Genomic DNA, 21,338 nt, shown 5'->3' with positions numbered 1-21,338 from the left:
AGCAACCAGGCGTTCTGTGGTCTAGCAATCTTGCTTTATAGGTGAGGAAACTGGGCCTAGAAAGGCGAAGTGATTTTTTGCTTCTCTCACCTTTATTCCTCTTTTCCCCTGAACGGTAGAGTCTAAAGGTTCAGGGCAAAGCAGTTTTGTGTAGTGGATACATACGCTTTTTTGTTGTTATTTTTCTGAATTATTTTGTTGACTTTCTAAGTTTTTTTTACATAAACAGTAAATGCTCGTTATAAAAATTTCCATTAATACAGGAAGTGAAAAAAGTAAAGAACTGCAAATTGCTGTTACCCTCCCACCCTTACCCCCTAGGTCCCCAGAGGTGTCTCTGTTAACGGTTCAGTGTGTATCCATCCTGACCTTTCCAGTGAATGCACAAACTTGTATGCCTCTCCCCCATAACTGGATTATCGTATACATTATTCAAGCATAGACTTTAGAATCAGACATATCTAGAGTCTAATCCCAGCTTATAGCTAATTATTTGAGTGACCTTGGCCAAGTTATTCAACCAGTTTTAGTCTCAATCTCCCCAGGTGTAAAATGAAAATAGTAATAGTATCTACCTGGACTGGCTTGGCGGCTCATGCCTGTAATCCCGGCACTTTGGAAGGCCGAGCCTGGTGGATCCCTTGAGCTCAGGAGTTCGAGACTAACTTGGGCAATTTAACACGACCTCATCTCTAACTAAAACAAAAAACAAAACAAAAAAACTCCCCCAAAATTAGCCAGGTGTGGTGGTGCGCACCTATAGTACCAGCTACTCGGAAGGCTGAGGTGGGAAAATCGCTTGAGCCAGGGAAGAGGAGGCTGCAGTGAAATGTGACTGTGCCACTGCACTCCAACCTGAGCAACAGAGCGATACCTTGTTTCTGTTAAAACGAACAAACAAAATAGTGTCTACTTTATAGGACTGTGGTGAAGATTTAATGACATTTTATATGAATAGCACTTAACAGTTCCTATTACTGATAGTAGTAAGCACTACACACACACACACACACACACACACACACACAGCACAGAATGAGTTAGGGGTAGAGTGAAAACTAGACCCCAAGTTTTCTGACTCTCAATCTCTTTGACTTTCTACCACATCTCTCTGCTTCTCTCCTAGGTGCCTAGGCGTGGGTTAAGTGCTCACTACTTGTTGAATGAATGATTGAGGTTGTGTGTAAGGGGGTACATCTAGGGATCTGAGGTCTGTGGAGTTTCTGGGATGCGTGCTCTGGAAAATGGAGGCTTTCACTCTGTGAGTTGGGAGGGTGTGGGGCAGTGTGGGTTGGCTGGACCAGCTGTTACTTCGGAGCTCCACGCCTGGAGAGTTGGGCCTCTGGGCAGAGCTGAGGGCCCAGAGTGGCTCTCAGCTTAAAGGATCTTGGCTTAGAAGGAATGTGCAGTGGGCTGCCTCTGCTCAGGAGGGGCTAAAAAAAGCCTCACCCTCCCCTGGGCTTTGTGTGAGGGTTATCAACTGCTCAAGTCAGCTCATCTCTCCGGCTGCTCTGGCATGTTTGAGAAGGTCTGTTTCCCTGGTCCTCCTGGGTTTCCACCAATTGGCAGGAAGGGATCAGCCTGTCCTAGAGGTGAAGAGAGAGGTGTGGCGTGAAGGGGAGGGGGCTGGTGGCCCCAAACCTGGTGACAATACACAGTTGTCAGCTGTACCCTGCTGGCGTTTCTTCCTTTTATAGTCAGCAGCAGTTGCTCCTGCTCTCACCCAGCCCCTCTGTGGGGGCTCCTGCCCAGGATAAAAGGGAAGGGAGGCGGCCCAGGCTCCTATCTCATCTCCCAGACGCCACGTCTCTTGGTTTCTTCTTAGATCACTCCTCTGCCGAAGATCCCAACAAGACAACATGGCTCCCAAGAAGCCTGAGCCTAAGAAGGAGGCGGCCAAGCCAGCTCCAGCTCCAGCCCCTGCACCAGCCCCTGCCCCAGCTCCTGAGGCTCCCAAGGAACCTGCCTTTGACCCCAAGAGTGTAAAGGTAAGTGAGGCTCAGCCACTGGGATAGAGGTGGGGATGACATTCAGAGTCCTTTTGCTCTGGAGCTTAGAGATCTATTTTATGTGGGGCGGACTGGGATGAGGACTAGCTGTCCGTGACCCAGACTGCAGTCCCATGGGGCAGTGGAGCGGGTGTTGGGGTTGATTGATGAGGGGGAGATAGGGTCATAAACCTTTTCCATCAAGAATGAGGTGCTGCTTTGAGGGAGCCCTGTCCTGCTACCCTAGATTTGTGCAGCTAGTTGGGAATGGAGAGAGATACAACCAACCATTCATCCACCCTTTTATAAGGCATTATGAGGACCACCATAGCAAAGTAAAAGAGACTAGCCTTTTCCTAGGAGGTAGTGGGATATCTTTATGGAGAACATACACAGGGGAGCTGCCAGTGTAACTTGGAGTAAGTGATATAAACAGTCAGGGAATATCCTCCCTGTGCACGGCAGTTTGGGAAAGGCTTCACTCACAAACACTCTTATGGCAGGTGAGGGCAGGGTGGGAAGGAGGTTGTGGTTAAGGTAAGAGGAGCTTGGATTCCTGTCTTTCTCTTTCCTTACCCGGACAGGCCTTTCCTTCTGTGGTCTTAGCCTGGGTTCCTATCTGTAGCACGCAGAGGACTGGCCCACCCGGGGCTGAGACCCTCTCTCCAACCGGATCAGGAAGCTGGGCCTGGTTCCTTTTCCCCACCCTGCTCTCCTCACACAAAACATTCCTTTCCCTGGAGCTGGTGTGGGCCCTGCCTGCTGACTCAGTCATGTTAGACCTCCCAGCTCTCTGGCCCAGCTGCTGAAGGAATGGAACTGGTGGGAGAGGGGCGGGCTGAAGAGAGAGGGGGCCAGAGACCTCTGGAGAGGAGCAGTTTTAAGCCTTGGCACCAGAATGGAAGAGGTCAAGTGGCTACTGGTATGAAGAGCTATTAATAACAGGTTGGTAGTGCTGAGCCCCCAGGGATCTCAGCCTCAGGACAGGGCTGGGGGTGGTGAGGTATCGGGTCAAAATAAGAGCACAGGACCAGGTTCTGTGACAAGCAGGCAGGGAAATTAAAACCCAGAGCTCTAGTTGTATGACGTCCCTGCCCTCTGAGAATTCCTCTCATACCCACAGCCGGGATAACCCTACAATTATTATGCCAAAGACCCAGTCCCCGCAAGGGGCAGGAGTTAAGGTGGAACTGCTTAGCCAAGAGATGGAGGCAATTGCCCCATTTCTGAACTTGGTTATGGCTCACTCTGGGGAAACTGAGGCTACTGTAGGACCCTGAAAACACCTGCAGGTTTTCTAGGTCATACATCACTCCCTCTACAAGCTGAGCCTGGCAGGAAAAGCTATTTCCCCCTTCAAGATCCCTCCTCGCCTTTATTTCTGATTTGTTCCCATAAAGCACTGTGCCTTTGGGTGGGTTGCCAGGCCTGGTCCCTGGTGTCTGGGCAACAGCTGCCTACTGGCATCAACTGGTGTCCTTCCCTTGGCCTGTCACTTCTTTCATTCACTCTCCTCTCTCAATTTTTCACCCGTGAGAAATTGCACACCTGGTTGCAATCCTCTTTTCCATGTCTGCGTCTTCATGGGCGTTGTTGGAGGTTGTTGGGGGTTGTTGAAGTTGCTTTGAAGTAGGACAAAAACAGGTATCTTTATGAGAGCCATTTTCCCTATTATTGTGTTATACTTACCCAGTTCCTTTGATTAGAAGGTTCTTTCCTCCAAGATAGAGCAGAAGCCAGGTGAGGTGACTCATGTTTATAATCCCAGCCCTTTGGGAGGCCGAGGTGGGAGGGTCATTTGAGGCCAGGCATTTGAGTCCAGCCCGGGCAACATGGCAAGATCCTTGTCTCTACAAATAAATAAATAAATTATAAAAAAGATTCGAAGATAGAACAGAAGCAAACTTAAGCCCAATGTGTGTAGTTATGACCACATCTATTGAGATTTTATGTTTTTACATTAATTGCTCTTACATGTTTATTCCTGGTACTTAAAGCATTGCAAAGTAAGGCAAACTGCCTTTTCCTCAGAGTGAATGCAGAGCATCCTTCACCCCATCTAGGGGGTTCCTTTAACTTTCTGACCACTCCCTACTTTTGGCAAAGTCTATTCCTGGCCACAGCTAGTTTTCTTTCCAACCCGGTTAACTACCCACTGCCCCAACCCATCCCCAGCTCATGGCTGCCACCTCTGGGTTCTCATGAATGGAGGTCAGTTCTTGGAGGTGAGGAGATGGGATGGGCACAGCACAAGCAGCAGCAGAATTAGGACTAGGGATGATGGCACTTGAAGAAGAGGCTCCAGGATTGGAACCACCACCAGTGGAGCGGGGAGGGGAGGGGACGGGATGGGGTGGGGTGGGGTGGGGTGCGTAAGGACCATGAGGTAACATACAAGATCTTAAATCAAAATGATGACTTGGGCTGGGTGTGGTGGGTCATGCCTGTAATCTCAGCACTTTGGGAGGTGGAGGCGGGTGGATCACCTGAGGTCAGGAGTTCGAGGCCAGCCTGGTTAACATGGTGAAACCCTGTCTCCACTAAATACACAAAAAATTAGCTGGGCATTGTGGCGGGCGCCTGTAATCCGAGCTACTGAGGTAGGAGAATTGGTTGAACCTGGGAGACGGAGGTGGCAGTGAGCCAAGGTTGCACCATTGCACTCCAGCCTGGGTGACAAGTGCAAAACTCCATCTCAAAAAATAAGAATAAAAAATAAAATAAAATAAAATGATGACTTAGGCTTGGCCATTGTCATTCACTCTCCTCTTCTGTACTCAGCTTTAAATTATTATGCATTATGAGGGGGAAGTCCAAAATGTATTACTTCCTGCAACAAATATTTTTTCAGTGCCTACTGTGTACTGAGCATTTCAGTGAACAATAACCAGAATCCTTGCCTGAGGGGACAGTGGCTTCAAGGAGACAGTGCACATAAAGGCATGACTGGAAACAATTAGGAAGCATGGAGGGCCCATGCTACTCTTGCTGCCCCAGAGTGCCTAAGAGTGTGTCAGAAGGCAAAATTACAGCACATTCAGTTTTAAGATCTGAATTGGCTTTTATGTTTGAGTCTAGAATCTGGCAACAACCAGCCGAGCAGAGGAGGTGGTATTATAGACAGAGAAGGGCGGAGGCAAGCAGAAACAAAGAGCAAAATGCAAATTGGTCATTGCAAAGTTACTTTTCTTATAAACGTTAAAACAGATGGCACTTTCTTATCACGCTGGCTGAAACTGTCCTGTTTGGGTATCTGGCTATTATCTCTCACTTTCCTGATTTCTTGGAGAATCAGATGAACAACTTAGTTTCAGCTTGGTGACATGGAACTTCAGTATGAGTGAATCTATTTTGGTTTGGTCTGTTGGGCCTAGTATAGGAGCTCAGTACAAACCAATGGCCTCTTATAAATTGTACTTAACTAGGGACATGTGCGGAAGGAGGGGCTGGAGTAGGATGGGGTGTGGGAAGCCTTCATCGAAGGGAGTGGATTTAAAATCAGAATCAAATAGAAAGAGGAGTCCAAGGGTGGGGAGTGGTGGTGCCCAAAGAGGGCAGAAGTGCAGCTTGTCAGAGGACTGTGGACTTGGAAGAGATTGAAGGGGCAACAGGGAGGGCAGTTTGTGGGTGGCTAGGATGAAGAATTTACCTTTGACCCAAAGGCATTGCAATAGGGAGTCCGTGTAGGTTCTACAATTATCCAGGGAATTTTTCTTTCTCTTTCTCTCTTACCTGGAGCCATCACTTAATAAGTGGTATTGAGAGAACTTCAGAGTCTACATTACAGTTGTCCCTCATTCTCTGTAGGGGATTGGTTCCAGAACCCCCATGGATACCAAAATCTGAGGATGCTCAAACCTCCTATATAAAGTTTGCATATAATCTACACACAGCCTCCTGTATAATTTAAATCTTCTCTAGGTTACTTATAATACTTAGTACAATGTAAATACTATGTGATAGTTGTTATGTTATATATTTTTTGTATTATATTTTATTGTCATGTGATTATTTATTGTTTTCTGAATATTTTCAATCCAGAGTTGGTTGAAGCTGGGGAGGAGGGCCGACCGTATTTTATAGCCTGTCAGTTGTGTCTCATTCATCAGGAGACTTGTCTTTTACCCTTAGCACAAGTCTCCTTCCTTGCTTATGAGTGGCCTGCTGCAGGTGGCCAGACTGTATTGGAAGCCACTTCTGCTTCTGCTTCCCTTTGGGGACCTTTACAATTGCTTTTAGCAATCCAAGCCCTCACTTCTATTTCCCTCCCTGCAGATAGACTTCACTGCTGACCAGATTGAAGGTGAGTATGGACAGACAACCCCACCTCTCCGTCTCTATTGCATTTTCCTGGAGGAGGAGGAGGAGGAGGAGGAAGAAGAGGAGGAGTATTTGTTGTCCTCATGGTAATAGTAATCACTATCATCGTCATAGCAAACCTGTATTGAGCATCTACCATGTGTCAGGCACAGTCCTAGGCACTTTATATGGATTCACTCCTTTAATTCTCGTAACACCACCATGAGGTAGCAATTGTTACCTCCCCCATGTACAAGTGATAAAACGGAGACACATAGAGATGGGGTGACTTGCCCAGTCTCACATGGCGGTCAGCAGTAGAGCTCAGGTTCAAACTCAGGCAATCTGATTCCACATCTGTTTTCTGGAGTCTTTCTCCCCGCCAGACTGCTTGGAGCACAGCAGATGCTTAACAAAAGTTAGTGCCTTTTTTTCTCTACTCCAAAGGTCTATCTAAGATATTTGGAAACCCTCATTTCTGTTCCCATTATTGGAAAGCCCTCCTTAGTTTACCAGCTTCCTCTCCTGCCACCATGAAGTCTGCCAAGATGCTAACCCACTAATGGTGGCAGGGCCAATGAAATGTTTTATCACATGATGCTCCGTGTCCCCCAGCTGTAAAGCAGGACTCACTGTCATTGCAGTATATCCCTCTGTTTCCCCCACCAAATGCCTCCAGGACATACAATTATAGGAATTGGAAGGGACCTTGAACAGTCACCTAATCCAGCCCCCTCATTTTAAGCACATACTCTCTTTTAAAAATCAAATGAATATTTGCACATGGTAAAACAAAAAAGCAAACACACACACACACATTGCTTAAAAGTAAATAATAAAAAATAAAAATCCTTTTTTTCCATGCTGATTCCTCTCCCAAAGACAACCACTGTGGACAGGCGTTTATGTATCCTTTCAGAAAAATATACAATGATACACAAGCTTGTGTATATGTATGATGAGTGTATACAGTTTATACAAATCAAGCCATGTGATATACACTGTCCACCTTTTATTAAATATATACTTGGATTTAGTAATATACAGTATTTGGATATCTTTTCACAATTAACACAAACAGTTCTTTTTTTTTTTGATACAGAGTCTCGCTCTGTCGCCCAGGCTGGAATGCAATGGCGTGATCTCCGCTCACTGCAACCTCCACCTCCCAAGTTCACGCCATTCTCCTGCTTCAGCCTCCGGAGGAGCTGGGACTACAGGCGCCCGCCACCACGCCCGGCTAATTTTTTTGTATTTTTAGTAGAGACGGGGTTTCACCGTGTTAGCCAGGATGGTCTTAATCTCCTGACCTCATGATCTGCCTGCCTCGGCCTCCCAAAAGTGCTGGGATTACAGGTGTGAGCCACTGCACCCGGACACACGAACAGTTCTACTTCATTCTTTTAAACAATTATATAGACTCTCACACATAGATGTAACCTTTTAATTTAATCAGGACTATATTGATAGGCTTTCAGATTGTTTCCGGTTGGAGGATATCAGCTTTCTTTTCCCAGGTGGCCTTCCTAGCAGTGGTTGAAAGGATGGTGCATTTTAAATTATAATGGTTATTGCCAGGTTGCTCTCCAAAAAAGTGACACCAGTTTACCTACAAATACAGCGTGAGAGCTGGCATATGCCTTTTGAAACTAGTGAATTGAGCCTGACTCTGTTTTCATAATACTCAGTGGATACTCACTTGCCATCAGCATTAATTTTAATGCATTTTAGTTAAATATATACTTATGTGGATATAGAAACACAAGGACACTAGTGAGGACTGGAAAATCAACTAATTATTTAAAATTTTAATTTCCCAAATGGCCAACTGGAACAGATGCTTGTGTCTTTTCAGGGCTGATGGGGAGGGGGTAACTTATTCTGATCTTTTATCCCTCCAACCTTGAAGACATTTTTCCTTCTGTTGAATCAGAATTGTTTTTCCTTTAATTTTACCCCAGCGATCTTTTCATTTGTTTTTTGGTGAAGATGATAATGGTTTTCTCATGTTATGGTGGAAAGAACATAATGTGGAATTAGGAGACTTTCGTATTAGCCCCAATTCTTCCACTATTGGCCATGAGACTTCGGACAAGTCACTTCTTTAAATCTTAATTTTCTATCTACAAAGTGAGGGTATTTGGGTTTCAATTCAGACATTCTAGTCCATTCAGCATCCTCTAGATATCCTCCATCTATTTGGAGAGTTTTCAAATCCCTCCTAAGATTTATATTCTCTAGGTGACATGCCCCAATTTATTTTATTTTATTTCATTTTATTTTATGCTATCATTTTATTTTATTTTGAGACAAGGTCTTGCTGTATCGCCTAGGCTGGAGTGCAATGGTGCTATCATAGCTCACCGTAACCTTGAATTCCTGGTTTTAAGCAATCCTTTCACCCCAGTCTCCTGAGTAGCTAGTACTACAGGCATGTACCATTGTTTTTATGTTATGTAGAGATGGGGGTCTTGCTATGTTGCCCAGACTGGGCTCCAACTCCTGGCCTCAAGCAATCCTCTGGCGTCCCACAGTGCTGGGATTATAGGCGTTAAGTCACTGTGCCTGGCCTCCCAATTTCTTTTGTGCTTTTTTTTTTTTTTTTTTTCCCTCATAGGAATTAGCTTCTAACCCTTGACTGCCTTCTCATCCCTCTCCAGATTTCTGTATTCTTTTAGAGAGGGGAGTCACTGCTGTAGTAAGCAGGTGACTACACTAGTACAGAGTACTGAGGAAAGGTCTCTGCTGGACCCTTGAACATCACCTCTAATACCTGAAGATCACAGGGTTTTTTGTTTTTTTTTTTTCTAGTTGTAGTCCTAAACGTCAGTGTTTGATTTTTTTTTTTTTTGAGGCGGAGTCTCGTTCTGTCGCCCGGACTGGAGTGCAGTGGCCGGATCTCAGCTCACTGCAAGCTCCGCCTCCCGGGTTTACGCCATTCTCCTGCCTCAGCCTCCTGAGTAGCTGGGACTACAGGCGCCCGCCACCTCGCCTGGCTAGTTTTTTTTGTATTTTTAGTAGAGATGGGGTTTCACCGTGTTAGCCAGGAAGGTCTCGATCTCCTGACCTCGTGATCCGCCCGTCTCGGCCTCCCAAAGTGCTGGAATTACAGGCTTGAGCCACCGCGCCCGGCTGTGTTTGATTTTTTTTATGTGCATAGCAGACTTCCCAGCAGGCCAGGTGATAGGTTGGAGCATCAGCAGTTATAACAAGCAGGTGTCCTCCTCTTCCTCCTTCCTCCCCATAATTTCCTTGGTTTCCTTAATAGTTGATCATAAGTCACATCTACATTGGCTTTTAAATGAGGATAATAATACCGATAGCGTAAGTTTTTCTCATAAGATTAATGAAGTGTTCTATGCAAAATTATTTGCTCAGGACCTGGTTCATGGTAAGTGCTCAAATCATAGGTCATTGTTCTTATTACCCTCCTCTTCAGGTTTCACCCTCTTATCAAGCATCATTACATCTTTTTTTTTTTTTTTTTTTTTTTTTTTTGAGACAGAGTTTTGCTCTTGTTGCCCAGGCTGGAGTGCAATGGTGTGATCTCTGCTCACTGCAAACTCCGCCTCCCGGGTTCAAGCGATGCTCCTGCTTCAGCCTCCCGAGTAGTTGGGATTACAGGTATGCATCACCAGGCCCAGCTAATTTTGTATTTTTAGTACAGATGGAGTTTCTCCATGTTCGTCAGGCTGGTCTCGAACTCCTAACCTCAGGTGATCCTCCCACCTCGGCCTCCCAAAGTACTGGTATTACAGGCGTGAACCATTGTGCCAGGCACATCATTACATTTTCTTTTTTTTTTTTTTTTGAGATGGAGTCTGGCTCTGTGGCCCAGGCTGGAGTGCAGTGGCCGGATCTCAGCTCACTGCAAGCTCCGCCTCCCGGGTTTACGCCATTCTCCTGCCTCAGCCTGCCGAGTAGCTGGGATTACAGGCGCCCGCCACCTCGCCCAGCTAGTTTTTTGTATTTTTTTAGTAGAGACGGGGTTTCACCGTGTTCACCAGGATGGTCTCGATCTCCTGACCTCATGATCCGCCCGTCTCGGCCTCCCAAAGTGCTGGGATTGCAGGCTTGAGCCACCGCGCCCGGCTACATTTTCTTTTGATGAGACTTCCTCTTTTGTTAAACTTGACCTCACTCTTCTGAATGAACTAGGAGATCAAAAAGTCTGACTTCAGATTCAACTAACAAATACGTATTTATTGAGCACTGAATTTGTGCCAGACACCATGCTAATTGTTTTAAAAGTAAAAAAGATTAAATCCTGGCCAGGTGCAGTGGCTCACACCTGTAATCTCAGCACTTTGGGAGGCTGAAGCAGGTGGATCACTTGAGGTCATGAGTTCGAGACCAGCCTGGCCAACATGGTGAAACCCCATCTCTACCAAGAGTATAAAAAATTAGTTGGGTGTGGTGGCGTGCACCTGTAATCCCAGCTACTAGGGAGGCTGAGGCAGAAGAATTGCTTGAACCTGGGAGGTGGAGGTTGCAGTAAGCTGAGATTGTGCCACTGCACTCCAGCCTGGGTGACAGAGCAAGACTTTGTCTCCCAAAAAAAAATAAAAATTAAAAATAAATAAATAAATAAAAAAGATTAAATCCTTATAACAAGGCTATGAGGTAGGTGTTACTTCCTTTTTACAAAGGAGGAAACCAAGGTTCAGTGAGGTTAAATGATTTGGCCAAGATCACACAGTTGTGATCCAAATTAGGATTAAACTCAATAAGATAATACTAGCAGCACTGTTTATGCATTTACTATGTGCTGGACATTGTGTTAAAATTTTTTACATACATTATTGTATCTATACACATGGTATATTTACATACATTATTATATTAATTTGAATGTAATTTAAGAAACCTATGATAGCCGGGCGCGGTGACTCACACCTGTAATCCCAGCACTTTGGGAGGCCGATGTGCACGGATCACCTGAGGTCGGGAATTTGAGACCAACCTGACCAACATGGAGAAACCCCATCTCTACTAAAAATACAAAATTAACCTGGCGTGGTGGCGCATGCCTGTAATCCCAGCTACTCGGGAGACTGAGGCAGGAGAATTGCTTGAATCTGGGAGGCGGAGGTTGTGGTGAGCCGAGATCATGCCATTGCACTCCAGTATGGGCAACAAGAATGAAACTCCATCTCAAAAAAAAAAAAAAAATCTAACTGAAAAGAAACCTATGACGTAGGTACCATTTATATAAGAGGTTTTTAGAGGTTAAATATTTATTTGTCCAAAGTCAAGTAAGCAATGGGAATGAAATTTGAACTCAATTATTCAGTAATGTGAAAGAAATGTGGTTTTATGTCTTTTAAATTCATATAAAGCCTAAGAAAGAGTTGAAAGTTAAGGTCCGGGGAATCTTCTGTGATATGTGGAATGATTTGTAAATAATCCATATGCAGCCTCTAGGGAAAGAAGTACTTGGAAAGGATTAAAACTGGCTTTTTTCCCTAAGTAGTTCATGAATTCTTTTTTGGCTTATACTGTTAATCTGCTTAGTAAACCACTTCTTTGTGGGTAGCATAAGGTAACTTCAGTGCCCCTCCCAGGCCAAATTACCTCCACTAATGAACTGGTTGAATCCCAATCAATGAAGAATTGGGCCTAAGTGTGGTGACTCACGCCTGTCATCCCAGCACTTGGGAGGCCAAGGCAGATGGATCACTTGAGGCCGGGAATTTGCGACCAGCCTGGCCAACATGGTGAAACCCAGTCTCTGCTAAAATACAAAAATTAGCCAGGTGTGGTGGTGGTGGGCGCCTGTAGTCCCAGCTACTCAGGAGACTGAGGCACAGGAATTGCTTGAATCTGGGAGGTGGAGGTTGCAGTTAACAGAGATCACACCACTGCACTCCAGCCTGGGTGACAGAGCGAGACTCTGTCTCAAACCAAAACAAAACCAAATCAATGAAGAGTTAAGGTTCTTTGAAAAAGGGACCAGGAGTGCCTTCCTTTGGTCTTGCTGCAGGGATATTTGCCCTGCTGCCTTCAGGAGTCCAGTCCCTATGGTTCTGGGCTGCTAAGTAGGAAGCAGAACTAGGAAACAGTTGTAACCACCATTTGTCGATCCCCTTACCATATGCTGGACATTACTTGGCATGTTTTGTGATCCCACCTGCAACCCACGCAAGTGATCACTGTGTCTCCACTTAGAGCTAAGAAAACGAGGACCCACGGAAGTTAATAGTTTGCCCAGGGCCGTATGCGAGTGGATGGCGGAGCTGGGGTGGTCTGACAACTGCCTCATCAGGCCTGGGAGCCGCCTTTCACCCTGGAACAGGCAGTACTGATAATAGCTGACTTTCCAGCCGTCTTATCACTTTGTAAAATGCTTCCACACACTGCGACCTCCCTTTGCTCTCACAGTGACAGGCCCAGGGAGTGGGGTGGAGTTGTCACTTCCTTTGTGTGCACAGGAAGCTGAGACCCAGCCCAGCTTATCCTGCACTCTGAGGCAGAGCCAAGATGAGAATTTAGGAATCCTCAGTTCCGGGCCAGTGCTATTTTCACTTGTCTGTCATTTCAGCAGTCAGGAAACTCACCTACACCAGAGCAGGATGTGTGGGTGGGAGGGGTGGAAACCAGGGAGACATTTGAATTTTTTTTCTTTTTTTTGAGATGGAGTCTCACTCTGTCATCCAGGCTGGAGTGCAGTGGTGCTATCTCAGCTCACTGCAACCTCTGCCTCCCGAGCTCAAGCGATTCTCGTTCTGCAGCCTCCCAACATTTGAATTTTATAACAATGAAGCAATAGAAGAGACCCCAGGCCCAGCCCTAGAATGGGTTGTGGAGGCACCAGGCTGCCTCTTGGTTTGGCAGAAGATGAGATGGGGACGGGTTCGAGGGAGGGCTTAGGATAATGGACAAAGAGAAATATTGGAATATTTTAACAACCACACGCACCTACTATTCAGCTTGGTGGAGGCTGACTGGCCACCAGCCAACACCTTCAATGGGGATTGGGGGGTATGGCTGGGTCTTTTCTTCACAGAGTTCAAAGAGGCCTTTTCATTGTTTGATCGGACCCCAACTGGAGAGATGAAGATCACCTACGGCCAGTGCGGGGATGTACTGCGGGCCCTGGGTCAGAACCCTACCAACGCCGAGGTGCTGCGCGTGCTGGGCAAGCCCAAGCCCGAAGGTCCGTGCGTCTGCATGGCAGACCTCTCCCAGGGTCCAACTTGCAGCCCCTGGGCTCACTCCTTGTCCAGATTTTCTCTGTCATCTGGGCTCTCTCTTCTCCCACTTTAGCCCCTCAGGAACAGCCTCCCCTACCCGCTTACCCTAGTCCCATTTTGATAATTTTTCTAGACGTCCCGTACTTAAGTGACCCTGGAGGAAGGTAGCCTGGGCTTGTTTCCCTCACGAGGTTGGGAGTTCCTGCGGGGCAGGAGCTACATTCTGTTGCCTCAGTGTCTGAGGAAGGCTGGGTGGGAATCTGGAAATCTGGTAACTGATGGTTCTCACTCCCCAGCCCAGGAGCTCTCAGGAGAGGCATCTGTCACAGCACCAGGTATCCTGTGGTGGCCATCGTGAGCTGTATTACAAATAATTTGTTTCTAATAATGGTTAGAGTACTGACTTTTACAAATTGTTTGATATGAATTAGAGCAGCTTCGAGATTCTTAGCTCTACATGCTGCCTCTTGCATTCATTTGCACTTCAATAGGTTTTGGTGAGTGAGTGTTTAGAAAGTGGTGCAAATGATTCTTTTGTAGCTCATAAGTGCGACCGTGGAGTGTTCATACTCATGTGTGAGCTGTGCCTCCGTCAGTCCTTGTTACGGCAGATGAAAAGAGGTGCAGTGGAGTGTGTTCCATTTGTAATGTCATCTGTCATGTGTGCCAGTCAAGTTAACAGCTGCTCTAAAACACACACACATGCTTCTCCTCAGTGGTGTTGGCATGGGATTTGGGGTGGGGTGAGCCTCTCAGCAAGGGCGGGCCATCTCTGGAGGCTTCCTGGGTCCCATATTGGTTCCCCGCTCCATCCCTTGGTTCTGGCCCTTTCCCCTTCTCCTCTGGCTGAAGATAACCGCGGGGGTGAAGGATGTGGGCAGGAAAGGACCAGAGGGCTAGGAGCTTGCCTCTCAGAAGTCAGAAGCAAGTCCTGGGTGCTTATAAAAGAAAGAAATGCTCACATTTGTGGTATTTAAAAATAGTTTGCCTCTATTAAATTAAAGCTTTTTAACACACTACCATGTGGGAGAAGTGCACTGTTCACAAGAGAACTGCGGATTTATAAAAATTATTGATTCAGAGTAGCTTCAAGCAGTGTGGTCTAGTGATGGGACCCCATGCAGAGTGGTGCAAACATTTCTTTTTTCAGTCCTGTCTGTTTGTCCCTGTGATTATAGGTCTGTCACATGTCAAGGGTCTAAACTGAGTGTGAGGCCCAGGCTGTGTGGCACTTCGGGCCCCTCACATCCTGCTGCTGCCACCCTCAGCTCCTTCACCTGGTTGGCCACCTGGTGCTCAGAGGTCTGGGTGGAGGGCTCCTTTTTCCTTCCACCCTACTCCTTTCACTGAGAAAAGAAGGCCCCTGAGACTGTCTCCCCAGCCCCCAGTCCCCTGCCTTGCTTGGATGGGCAGCTCTGTGTCCTCCAGGAGCACTAATGGGTGTACCACCCAGAAGTGGCTGTAGCCCAAGCCCTGGGTGCTGCCAGACTTGGGGTGAGGCCCTCTCTTGACCCTCTGCTCCCCTGAGCACCAGCTCACGTTGCTTTCTCTTTCTTTACCCTGCCTGCCTAAAGAGATGAATGTCAAGATGCTGGACTTTGAGACATTCTTACCCATCCTGCAGCACATCTCCCGCAACAAGGAGCAGGGCACCTATGAGGACTTCGTGGAGGGCCTGCGTGTCTTTGACAAGGAGAGCAATGGCACGGTCATGGGTGCTGAGCTTCGGCACGTCCTTGCCACCCTGGGTATGCCAGCTGGGCAGAGATGAAGACCAAGTGGGAGGAATAGAGGGGTGGGAGGTGCCAAGGTGACATATACTGGTTGGGTTGGGGGGTGGTATACAAGGGTCTTTGCATCCTGAGGATAATGACCTGATCCAGGCCCTGCCTCCCTGGGCTCTGCAAGAACAACCATCCCCAGTTGGGTTTGCTCAGCAAGTACCAGGGTTTGGGAGAGGAGGGGAGAGCAGGTTGGCAGAGCAGGGGTTACTGCTGAGGCCTAAGAGGTGGGATTCAGGGCTTCTTTCCTTGTCTTTGCCTGAAACACTGAGGCCCTGGCAGCTGTAAGGCAGAGGGGGAGGCTTCGGAGACTAAACAAGACCTTAAGACCCTTGACCCCACCCTTCAAAGCATTTGGGGGAGGCTTGGTTTGAACCACTTCCCAGATCCAGGCAGTCTTGAACCTTCAGACTTATGAGGGTTTTTGGGTATTGCCAGTTCCTCCTTTGTCATCTGTAATTAAGAGCGCACCACCTCCCAAACCCATTGCAGGAGAGAAGATGACTGAGGCTGAAGTGGAGCAGCTGTTAGCTGGGCAAGAGGATGCCAATGGCTGCATCAATTATGAAGGTATTAAGCCACGCCTTGCTTCCCAGGGCAGCCAGGGATGGTAGGGTGGGAACAGCTTGGGTGGGGTAGGCCCAGGAACTGGGGAGCGCGTGTCTGATGTGGGCTTTGGTAGACCCCCTATTGGATGTTGTTCTTTTCCATCTTGTGAGTGAACCTCCTAGTGTAATGGTGGGAGCATGGATTTTGCAGCTAGCTCTGTGATATATTAGCTGGTGGACTCGATTAAGTCACTTATTTTCTCTGAGCCTCAGTTTTCCCGTCTGAGAAATAGGGGTGATGCTGGCACCTTTCTCAAGGCTGTGGGGATTCATAATGTAGTTCATTCCATGTGTGTTGAGAATGAGCACAGAGAGTGGGCACAGAGCAGAGTTTAAGTGTCTGCCCTTCTTCCACCTTCTCCCCACCAACCCCCAAATAAAAGCAGGAACTACACAGTCTGGAGAAAGGGGAGTGGGAGGGTTGGGAGTCAGGCAGTGTGGAGAAGGGACGAGTGGTTTATGGGCCTAGAGGTGCTGAGCCACACGGCAGCTGATTTTCACTTCTTTCCTAGCCTTTGTCAAGCACATCATGTCGGGGTGAAGCAGAGTCTTCCAGGTGAGTGCAGCCTCCCCCGCCGGTCCCTTCTGGGGTCACTTAGGGCCTTAAGAATACCACCACATGCTCTAGAAGGCATCTGCCCCAGCCCTGACCCCTTAAGAGGAAACCACTTGGGATCAGGACGTGAGGACAGCCCTGCTCACTCACCATCTCCTGTCTCCTGCCTGCCCTTGCCTGTTCTCCCTGTCTTGACCCTGTCAGTCACATCCTCTTGCCTCTCCCAGGATCTCTCAAGGCAACGCCTTTCCCTCAGGCCTGAGGTCTCCTGTACAGGCTCCTGGGAGTGAGAAACCCAGATCCCAAGTGGAAGAGAGGGTCCCTGGCCTGTGCTCTTGACTCTGTTCTTCCTCACTTCTTTCCCTAGGTTCTCCCTGTGATCCCCCTGGGTGTGGTAAGGGGCTGGGTATAAGAGGCTGAAATGCCCTTTCCACCTAGTACTTTCTTTCAGGTGCCTGGCCCTTGGCCTTAGCCATACCAGGGTGAGTTAGAGAGAGGCCCCGGATGGTTGAGCTGAGGTGGAGTCCTCGACTTATCACCACGCCACTGCCCCAAGGACCTTACAGGCCCTCCCTGTTAATAAACTGCTCCAATACGGCCAGGCTGGGCTCTGGGATTATGACCAGTCTCTGTTTTGTTTGTTTTTTAAAAAACTAATTAACAGATTGAGTTGGTTTGTGGTGTGTGTGTGATAATGTCACCTGCGGTCTCATGTGTGCTCAGGGAAATGAGTAGCATCTGGGAACTAGGAGACAAAGACAAAAGGCTGTGGATCTAGAGATATTGGGGTCAGTCTCAGGAGAGTAAGCTCTGGAAGGCCAGCAGCTGGAAGAGTTGTCACCTGGAGGAGTTTCATTCCCTTTGGGCTCACCCTCTACCTTATTACACCTCCAGGTGGCAGGCAGAGAGGGGCCAGGCTGAGGCAGGGACTCCTCCTGTGGTCCTTGCTGTTGCTGCTTTTAAACAAAAATTGTTGTAAAATACACATAATATAAAATTTACCTTCTTAACCATTTTTAAGCATACAATTCAGTAGAGTAAGGTATATTCACATTGTCATGTAATGGTATTAGTCTCTTTTCATGCTGCTGATAAAGACATACCTGAAACTGGGAAGAAAAAGAGGTTTATTGGACTTACAGTTCCACATGGCTGGGGAGGCCTCACAATCATGGTGGAAGGCAAGGAGGAGCAAAGGCACACCTTACATGGATGGTGGCAGGCAAAGAGAGCTTGTGCAGGGAAATTCCCGTTTTAAAAACCATCAGATCTTGTAGACTTATTCACTATCACGAGAACAGCATGGGAAAGACCTGACCCCATGATTCAGTTACCTCCTACTGGGTCCCTCCCACAACACGTGGGAATTCAAGATGAGATTTGAGTGGGGACACAGCCAAACCATATCAGTAATCAATCTCCAGAACATTTTCATTTCCACCAGCAGAAACTCTGTACTCATTAAACTACTCCCCATTCCCTCCTTCTCCCAGCCCCTGGCAATCAGCATTCTGCTTTCCATTTCTATGAATTTGACCTCGCTAGATAAGTGAAATCAGACAGTGTTTGTCTTTTGTGGCTGGCTTATTTCACTTAGCACAATGTCCTCATGTTCCTTTTTTAAGGTGGAATCATATCCCGTTGTATAGATGGACCACAGTTTGGTTTGATCCTTGCTTTTTTAGGTGCCTCTTCCTCTGTGTGCAAAGTTCCCGGTACTTGATTCAGTCCTGCCTGTTCTGGACATCTCATTGACTCCAGACACAGGATTCCAGCTCAATGCCTTCGAAAGAGTCAGGATCAGAGGTCATGAACCTCAGGCTGAGAGGGAAGGGGAGTGGGTAGAGGTATGTGGGAAAAGGAGACACCTGAAAACCAGCAATTGAGAAGAAGGAGCAAGATGATGTGATGAAGTTAAAGACACACGTATATGAGTAGAAATATTTAAATGGGAGCACAGGGGTCCAGTCATCCGAGAAAGGGAGTCCCTACATCCCCGAGAACTCCCCAAGGGGAAATAAATCCTTCCCATGGCCTTTCTATTGCGTAACTGTCAAGCATCCAGCCACAGAACTCTGTGGAACATCTATGAATTCAGCCAAGGCTGCCTACCTGTCATGGGAAGCTGAGAACCACAAGCCCAAGTTTGCCCTTCTTAGAATTTACAGTCTGGCTGGGGAGACAAGGCCAAGATCTATGTATATGCCCTTTGTTTCCCAGATTTTCTTTGAGGAAGGGTTTCAGCTTTGGGAGTGACTGGTTGAATCTCAAAATCAGGGATCTTCGTACGGTTGAGGAGTTCATTGAATCCAGTGGTTCTCAAACTTTGGTTTAGCCCCATAGCCTTTTGTTCAAACTAAATTTTATAAATTCAGTGCATGAAGCTGAAGAACACAGCTTCTTTGGCTGAGGAGGAGAGGACTGAGTTCAGGCTTCTTGGAGCCTCTAACTGGTCTCCTTGGAGCAGAGCCAGTTCACTGATTAGTCAGACTTCCTAAGTGTGGAAATCAGGAAAACAGATCCTTAAAGGTGAAGTGACTTAATCAAGGTCACAGCTAATGTTGACAAGGTCCCTTGAATTCTACTTTTTTTCAGTTTTCAACACACCATTTTCAACCTGCCTTTGAAATGTTTTCCAAGCTTGGCTCCTAGGACTCTCTTCTTTGTCCCTACCTCTCAGACTGCTCTTATTGACCTCACTTTCTGCTTCTTTTCTTTAAATCACACCCCCAACTTGAGATGCCAACATTCTCCTTAGCACTGGGACCTCGTCAGGTTTTCCTCCTTCCCTTCTTTTCTTTCTTTTTTAACATTTATTTTAGGCTCAAGGGTACCTGTGCAGGTTTGTTACACGGGTAAATTGCATGTCTCAGGGGTTTGGTGTACAGATTATTTCACCACTCAGGTAAAACACGTAGTACCTGATAGGTAGTTTTTTGATCCTCACCCTCCTCCCTCTCTTCTTTCTTTCTTCAGCAAGTATTTATTGCCCACTGTATTCATTTGTGAAGAACTGGTGTTAAGGTTCCCAGTGATTTGAAAACTGAAAGTGGTCTCCTTGCCCAAAGTAGGTTACTGTTCACTTAAGCAAGCACATAAGTATCCAGGGATAAACAGAGAATGATCCCCAAATAGCATAGGGATAACTCCATCTATGTAACATATAGTGTAAGTTTTAAGGAACCAATAAAAGGAGGAACCGGAAGGAAGTGAAGCATTACAAGTATTTTCTCTGGGAGAAGGGCTTTCAGTGAGACCTTAAAGGAAAAGGTGCCCCAAGGTTGGTGCTTAGGCCCAGGGAGAAGAAGAGCATGAACAGAGGTCATGGCTCACTCACTAATTCAACAGATGCCCACTGGGTACCTGCTGTGCACATGGCACTGGCATGAGCCTTGGGGATATACTGAACTACACAGACATGGCCCTTGTCCTCATGAAGCTTTCAGTCTAGTGGGAAGACAGACATTAGTTATAATCATGTGACAACATCAGCCGACATTTATTGAACACAGTATTAATTAAGATTATATTTGGCTGTGCGTATGGAGACCAAAACACAGTGGCTTAAGAGACGTGGAAGTGCATTTCTTCCTCCCATTGCAATCCAGAGATTGGCAGTCCATAGCTGGCACAGCTGGCATGCTCCACATGGGTCCTCAGGGACCCAAGTTCTTTTATCGTATGGCGTCTCAGTGTGTGACCTCTACACATGGTCTAAGACGCTGCTCCGGCTCAGTCATCACTTCCACTGAGGAAATAGTTCAGGAAGCATTTTCTTTTCTTTTCTTTTTTCTTTTTTTTTGAAACGGAGTCTCACTCTGTGACCCAGGCTGGAATGCAGTGGCACAATCTTAGCTCACTGCAACCTCTGCCTCCCAGTTCAAGCGATTCTCCTGCCTCAGCCTCCAGAGTAGCTGGGATTACAGGCATGCGCCACCACACCTGGCTAATTTTTTGTATTTTTAGCGGAGGTGGGGTTTCACCATGCTGGCCAGGCTGGTCTCAAACTCCTGACCTCAGGTGATCCACCTGCCTTGGCCTCCCCAAGTGCTGGGATTACAGGTGTGAGCCACTGCACCTGGCCAGGAAACATTTTCTACTTGACAAACCTCCTTGGGAACCAACTTACTCGCTACCTCCGTGGTGTTGGGCTTGTTTATCTGAAGACAGAAGAGGCTCTTGTCCTCCTAGTCATCCTTTCCCCAACCCTGTACTTTGCCTGGCCCATAACTAAGGTTTGGCACTTGCCCCTCCTGGGAAGAGGTATGCATAAAAAGTGACTAAATAAAGTTCACGATTTTCTTCAACTAGACTGACTTCCACTATTTCCTACCAGATCCAGACCATGTACAGTTGGCCCTTGAACAGCATGGGCTTAAACTGTGTGGATCCATTTATATACAGATATTTTTCAATAAAACGTACACTGACTGTGCCTGTCCCTCCTGCGTCTCCTTTCACCTCCACCTCCTTTTCCACCTCTGCCACCCTGGGACCGCAAGACCAACCCTTCCTCCTCCTTAGCCTACTCGACATGAAGATGAGGAAGATGAAGGCCTTGAAGATTAGCCACTTCTACTTAGAAGTAAATATATTTTCTTTTCCTTATGATTTTCTTAATATTTTCTTTTCTCCAACTTACTTTATTAAAGAATGCAGTCTACAATATACATATATACAAAATGTATGTTAATTGACTGTTTATGTTTTTGGTAAGGCTTCCAGTCAACAGCAGGCCATTCATAGTTAAGTTTTTGGGGAATCAAAAGTTATATGCACATTTTGGATTGGATGTGGGTTGGTGCCCCCAACCTCAACATTGTTCATGGGTCAACTGCAGTTTATGGAAATAGGACTGAGCCCGCTGGGGGCCCTTCCACCACCCTGAGGGGTTCCTGAATGAGGGCCTGAGA

At 46.9% G+C, this 21,338-nt stretch overlaps 1 protein-coding gene and 1 pseudogene across 4 annotated transcripts in view; both read left to right on the top strand.

The window, feature by feature from the left end:
- The window catches only part of MYL4 (myosin light chain 4), a 40,381-nt gene extending 19,405 nt beyond the window's left edge, over positions 1-20,976 (top strand). The window contains exons 1-8 of one of the 4 annotated variants that reach the window (XM_033184121.1): positions 1,504-1,592; positions 1,826-1,988; positions 6,264-6,291; positions 13,294-13,443; positions 15,055-15,228; positions 15,754-15,831; positions 16,382-16,425; positions 16,877-17,047. In XM_033184121.1, coding sequence (XP_033040012.1) covers positions 1,860-1,988; positions 6,264-6,291; positions 13,294-13,443; positions 15,055-15,228; positions 15,754-15,831; positions 16,382-16,410 — 588 coding nt within the window. In that variant the 5' untranslated portion in view covers positions 1,504-1,592; positions 1,826-1,859 and the 3' untranslated portion in view covers positions 16,411-16,425; positions 16,877-17,047. Of the gene's footprint in view, positions 1-1,503; positions 1,593-1,785; positions 1,989-6,263; positions 6,292-13,293; positions 13,444-15,054; positions 15,229-15,753; positions 15,832-16,381; positions 16,426-16,876; positions 17,048-20,761 lie in introns of those variants that run through there. The other 3 variants (XM_033184123.1, XM_033184122.1, XM_033184124.1) reach the window with 3 other exon arrangements.
- LOC117068132 lies at positions 14,009-14,097 on the top strand (annotated as a pseudogene).
- Positions 20,977-21,338: the final 362 nt, after the last annotated feature.

The sequence above is a fragment of the Trachypithecus francoisi genome, unplaced genomic scaffold, assembly GCF_009764315.1.
Source record: "Trachypithecus francoisi isolate TF-2019V2 unplaced genomic scaffold, Tfra_2.0 Lachesis_group20, whole genome shotgun sequence".
Lineage (NCBI taxonomy): Eukaryota > Metazoa > Chordata > Mammalia > Primates > Cercopithecidae > Trachypithecus > Trachypithecus francoisi.
Note: the sequence above shows the minus strand (reverse complement) of the source record. Positions and strands in the feature narration are given on the sequence as shown.